Genomic DNA, 4,986 nt, shown 5'->3' on the forward strand with positions numbered 1-4,986 from the left:
CATGCGCCTCCGTACCTCTGCACTTTACTTCCGCACCTCCTCTGAGTCTCAGTGTGCTTTTCTCTTTCCTTCTAGTTGTAGAATTTCCACTCAGCCAGCCTTCCTGTGGTTCTGGATGCTGTTCGTTTTGTCTTTTAGTTTTATTTTTGAAGTGGTTGTGCGAGGCAGCAATTTCTAGTGTTTACCTATGCCGCCATCTTGGTTTCTCCTCCATGTTCGTTTTTTTTTTTTTTAAAATATGTTTTTATTGATTTCAGAGTGAGGCATCAATGATGAGAGAGAATCACTGATTGGCTGCCTTCCCCAAGCCCTGTACTGGGGATCGAGCCGCAACCTAGCGTGTGCCTTGACAGGGAATCCAACTGTGATCTGCTAGTTCATAGGTTGATGTTCAACCACTGAGCAATACCGCTGGGCCAAAGTCCATATTCTTAAGGACTTGCCTCTTCCTGGGAGTTAGGTGGAGTGTGCTATCAATAGCACCTGAACCCTGGGCCAGCCTAAATTTATTCTGTTAGAAATTACCCCCAAATGCTTTCATATTATGACAATTACTTTTGTTGTTGTTGTTAATCCTTACCTGAGGATATTTTTCCATTGAAATTTATAGAGTGGAAGAGAGGGAGAGAGACACACAGGGGAAACATCAATGTGAGAGAGACACATCAATTGGTTGCCTCCCGCAAGCATCCCAACCAGGGCCAGGGATCAAGCCTGCACCTGAGGTATGTGCCCTTGATCGGAATCGAACCTGGGAGCATCAGTCTGCAGGCCGATGCTCTAGCCACTGAGCCAAACCGGCTAGGGTGACAGTTAGTTTTTTAGTACTTTGTACACATACAAAATGGTGTATGGGTGACATATTACAGCACCCATGTCAGCATCCTCTAAATTACCTAGTGATCATGATATACAAATTTCACATAATAGAGGAAGCCATGGAAGAATTTTAGTTAATAAATCTATTACATATATTGGACTTTTAAATAGATAGCATTATGAATTAAGGTATGATTTACATTGGGATGAAGTCCGAGGTAGAGAGCAAGGGCAAAAAGGCAGTTTCACAGCAGATCAGTAAGGTGTCTGGTCAGGTCCATTCACATGTCCTGGATACTCAAAAAAGTTGCACAGCAATGAATGATCAAGCAATACAAAACAAATAGGCAACAACAAATTCCTGTGTTGGAGGAAGAGGGATTCCTTCCTTTTTCTAAAGTGTCCTCCCCTGTTCTGACAATTTTTTTAAATTCTCACTTGAGGACAAGCTTAGAGGAAGAGAGAGAGAGAGAGAGAGAGAGAGAGAGAGAGACATTGTTGTGAGAAATATCGATCAGTTGCCTCTCGTATGTGCCCCAACCAGGGATCAAACCCACAACCCAGGTATGTGCCCTGACCAGGCATCGAACCAGCAATCCTTTGGTGCACAGGTATACAGGATGATGCTCAACCAACTGAGCCACTCCAGCCGTGCACCCTCTCCCTGTTCTAGCTCTTCCAACTTTTCCTTAGGTACTCCCACTATTCCTTTCCCCTGCTGCCCTCCTTCAATATTGCCACTGTCACTCAGTCCCATAGTATCTTTAGGCATTATGATAGTTATAATGAACGTGTACTGAATTTTTGCTAGGTACTGGACAGTGTGCTCAGAGCTTTACAAACATTATTTCCATTAATCTTCTGCTAAGTACTTTTTATTAATTATTCCTTATTTAACTCTTACAACCACTATATGAGGTAGTTACTATTGTTATCTACATTTTACAGATAAAAAAAAGGAAGATCAGACGAAATGATTAACTTGTCAAAGGCCACTTAGCTAGTAAGTGAATGAGCCAGGTGACTGCTCAAGTCTGCCTGACGTTAGGATCTGCATGCCTAAGATCTCAAACCTCATTTGTCCCTATTGCCTGCCACTTCCCATTGCCATATTTCCCTTCTTTCTTTGGCCTCAGATTTACTGGATATGCCAGTGCCTTCCTGAAAAACATTGGCCTCCAAGCTCCACACTCTTGTGATTCTGAGTCACCAGCATCTCTTCTTGCTCCCCAACTATTGCCTTTCTCCCAGGTTTAGTCATTGGCCTTTTGCTAGTCCCTTGAAAGCACTTAAAAAAGTTTTTGTATATTTCAGAGAGGAAGGGAGAGGGAGAGAGGGATAGAAACATCAATAAGAATTATTGATTGCTGCCTCCTGCATGTCCCCTACTAGGGATTGAGCCCACTACCTGGGCGTGTGCCCTGACTGCAAATCAAACGGTGACCTCCTGGTTTATGGGTCGATGCTCAACCACTGATCCACACTGGCTGGGCTTGAAAGCTCTTTCTCACTTTTTACTAGAGGCTTGGTGCATGAAATTCATGCACGGGTAGGGTCCCTAGGCCTGGTTGGCAATCAAGGCTGATCGGGGCCTTCCTTTGTTCTGTGCCGCCCCCTGGTGGTCAGCACACATCATAGAGTGGTCGAACTCTTGGTCAGTTGAACTCCTGAGGGGACAATTTGCATATTAGCCTTTTATTATATAGGATTATTTTTTTAATCCTCACTCAAGGGTATTTTTCCATTGATTTTTAGAAGGAATGGCAGAGAAAGGGAAAGACAGAGAGAAATATCAATGTGAGAAAAACACATTGATTGGTTGCCTCCTATACGCACCTTGACCAGGGCCCAGGCTGGGAGGAGCCTGCACCAGAGGCACATGCCCTTGAATCCAAACCAGGACCCTACAGTCCACAGGCCGATGCTCTATCCACTGAGCCACATCAGCTAGAGTTAAAAGCTCTTTTTTAAAAAAATGTTGCAGCTTGTACTCTTTATAGACACTTGACCAAATCTCTAGCCCTGACTTCTCTCCTGAGATGTAGTACTGCTTCTCTACTTGTTAGACATTTCCATTTGGTGGTTACCCTACCATTTCAAACACGTGCTTCAAACATGAATTTGCTTTTTATTACCATCCCTATTTTATCTTTATTTCTCTACATAAAGGCTCCATCAAATCACTATTTTTTTCATAATAAAGTCTGTATTTTATTCAATCATTAAAGTTTCTTCCAGAGCCGAAGTCTCACTTTGATGTAACTTTTTAGTCTTGTGTCCTAAAATGAACTACAATTTTAGCCAGATCAGTTAAGCCACTGTCCTCTATGTACCTGCTTCACCTTCCTGCTGTCTCTTAAGACCTGGTGCAAGGCCTATCTGCTTCTGGGAAGCCTTTACTTAGCACTTATCAGGAACCAAGAACATGATGTTAATTGTTATCTTTTCCTGGGTTCGTACTGGATCTCCTCGATTAGATTGTAACCTTTATAACCCCTTCAGTATCTAGTGTGGCACACTGCCTTGCATGTAGTAAATACTTTGTAAATCTTAGTTAACTAGAGGCCCCATGCATGAATTCGTGCATGGGTGGGGGCCAATCGGGCTGGGCTGGCGGGGGAGGGGGCGCAGGACATTATCCGGCTGGCCCTGCCCCTGATGGGGTGGGGGGGCGATCCGGGGGTGTATGTCAGGGGGAGGGGCTATGGGAGGTTGGCGGGCTGGCCCTGCCCCCTGCTCGAACTCTGGTCGAACTCCTGGTCAAGGGGACAATTTGTATATTACCCTTTTATTATATAGGATTGTTGGTTGTTGGGTAGGAGTGTAGAATATGGAGAGGGACTAGCCATAGAAGTGTATTCAAAGAGTTCACAGAGGACAAAGACTATATTTTCCTCATCTTATTATTTTGGGAGCTTAAGCCAGTGCCTAGCCATCAGTAGTTCAGCTCTGCTCAGCAGACCTGCTTTTACCAAGTGTTGACTCTGTGCTGGTGCTGAGCTTCTGTAAGGATTTGTAAATGAATGAAGGGGTTTGGAAATTGTGCCTTCACTTCCCAGCTTCTGTTTGTTCACTATTCATGCAAGTGAATCTCAATGTTTCTATTGTTGGCAGGTATTGAGAGAAGAGTCCCAATGCACAAACCTAGATGCTTCCTTTCCAGGGTGGGTTTCTTCTCCAAATCAGGACTGCTCTACTGGTGTCCCAGAAAACCTCCAGATGGGTCACAGCTTTTATTGGGGTCAGCATGTAAGAGAACCTTCACTCATGTGATCACCAAGAGGTGTCAAAGAGGACGGAAAAGTCAGAAGAAACCAAGCCATCTTGGACCACTAGATAGTTCCTGGCAGGAAAGGTAAGACCAAGGCTGATGTTCCTTCCTCTTAGCAAGTCTGAATCTCTGAGCCTACTGAAATTCTGTGTTCCTGATGTAACTAATGTTTGATGGCAAGGATTCGAAGGGGCAGCTCAGGTAGGATAACCAAGGTGAACTTGAAGACATCTGAGGAATATTGTGGGAAATGCTTTGGGATTGCAGAAAATATTCACCTTGTCTTTTAGTGTGGTTTTCACAGAAAGGAGATATTAAACTGGGACCTTGTCTTTAAAAAGGTCCAGGGCAGGTTTACTGAAAACCAGAGACCCAGAAAGATATTAGATGGACTAGAAATGAATAGTCTCATTGCAGCCATGCATACACATAGATACCTTATTTTATGCAACAAATGTATTTTCTAAATCAAATTATATTTAAAAAAGCATTAGGGAGGTGGGCTAATTAAAGGAACCCAACAGTGAAGCCTTTTTTAATATGACTAATTACCTCTTGATAAATCTGGATTTTTCTTGTATTAGGTTTGCCCATCTGTTTTGCTTTGTTAGTAGACAGCACCAAAATGGGCTCTTCTCCCAGACTCTATCTCCCCAGGGGCATGAGAATTAAGTCTTTCGAATAATATGAAAAATGCCAGAGAAAGTACTTATGTATAGTGTAGGTACTTAGTACATCCATCTACATTATAAAAGGCCAGGGGCCATCACGACCTAAACGACCAGACGGATGACCGTCACCAGGAAGTGAGGCCCACAGGCTCCTATCACAGCAAGGCTGGTGGCCAGTGGGCGGGGCAGCGGGGAGGGTGGGCGGGGCAAGGCGGGGGGGGGGAG

At 44.0% G+C, this 4,986-nt stretch overlaps 1 protein-coding gene across 1 annotated transcript in view; it reads left to right on the top strand.

Annotated features, from left to right (window-relative positions):
- TRMT2B (tRNA methyltransferase 2 homolog B) overlaps positions 1–4,986 on the top strand; it is a 67,765-nt gene that overhangs the window by 11,704 nt on the left and 51,075 nt on the right. The window contains exon 2 of the mRNA XM_005869887.2: positions 3,934–4,174. Within this exon, the coding sequence (XP_005869949.1) occupies positions 3,954–4,174 (221 nt within the window). The 5' untranslated portion in view covers positions 3,934–3,953. The remainder of the gene's footprint in view (positions 1–3,933; positions 4,175–4,986) is intronic.

This window comes from Myotis brandtii, unplaced genomic scaffold (assembly GCF_000412655.1).
Source record: "Myotis brandtii unplaced genomic scaffold, ASM41265v1 scaffold305, whole genome shotgun sequence".
In the NCBI taxonomy this organism is placed as follows: Eukaryota; Metazoa; Chordata; class Mammalia; order Chiroptera; family Vespertilionidae; genus Myotis; species Myotis brandtii.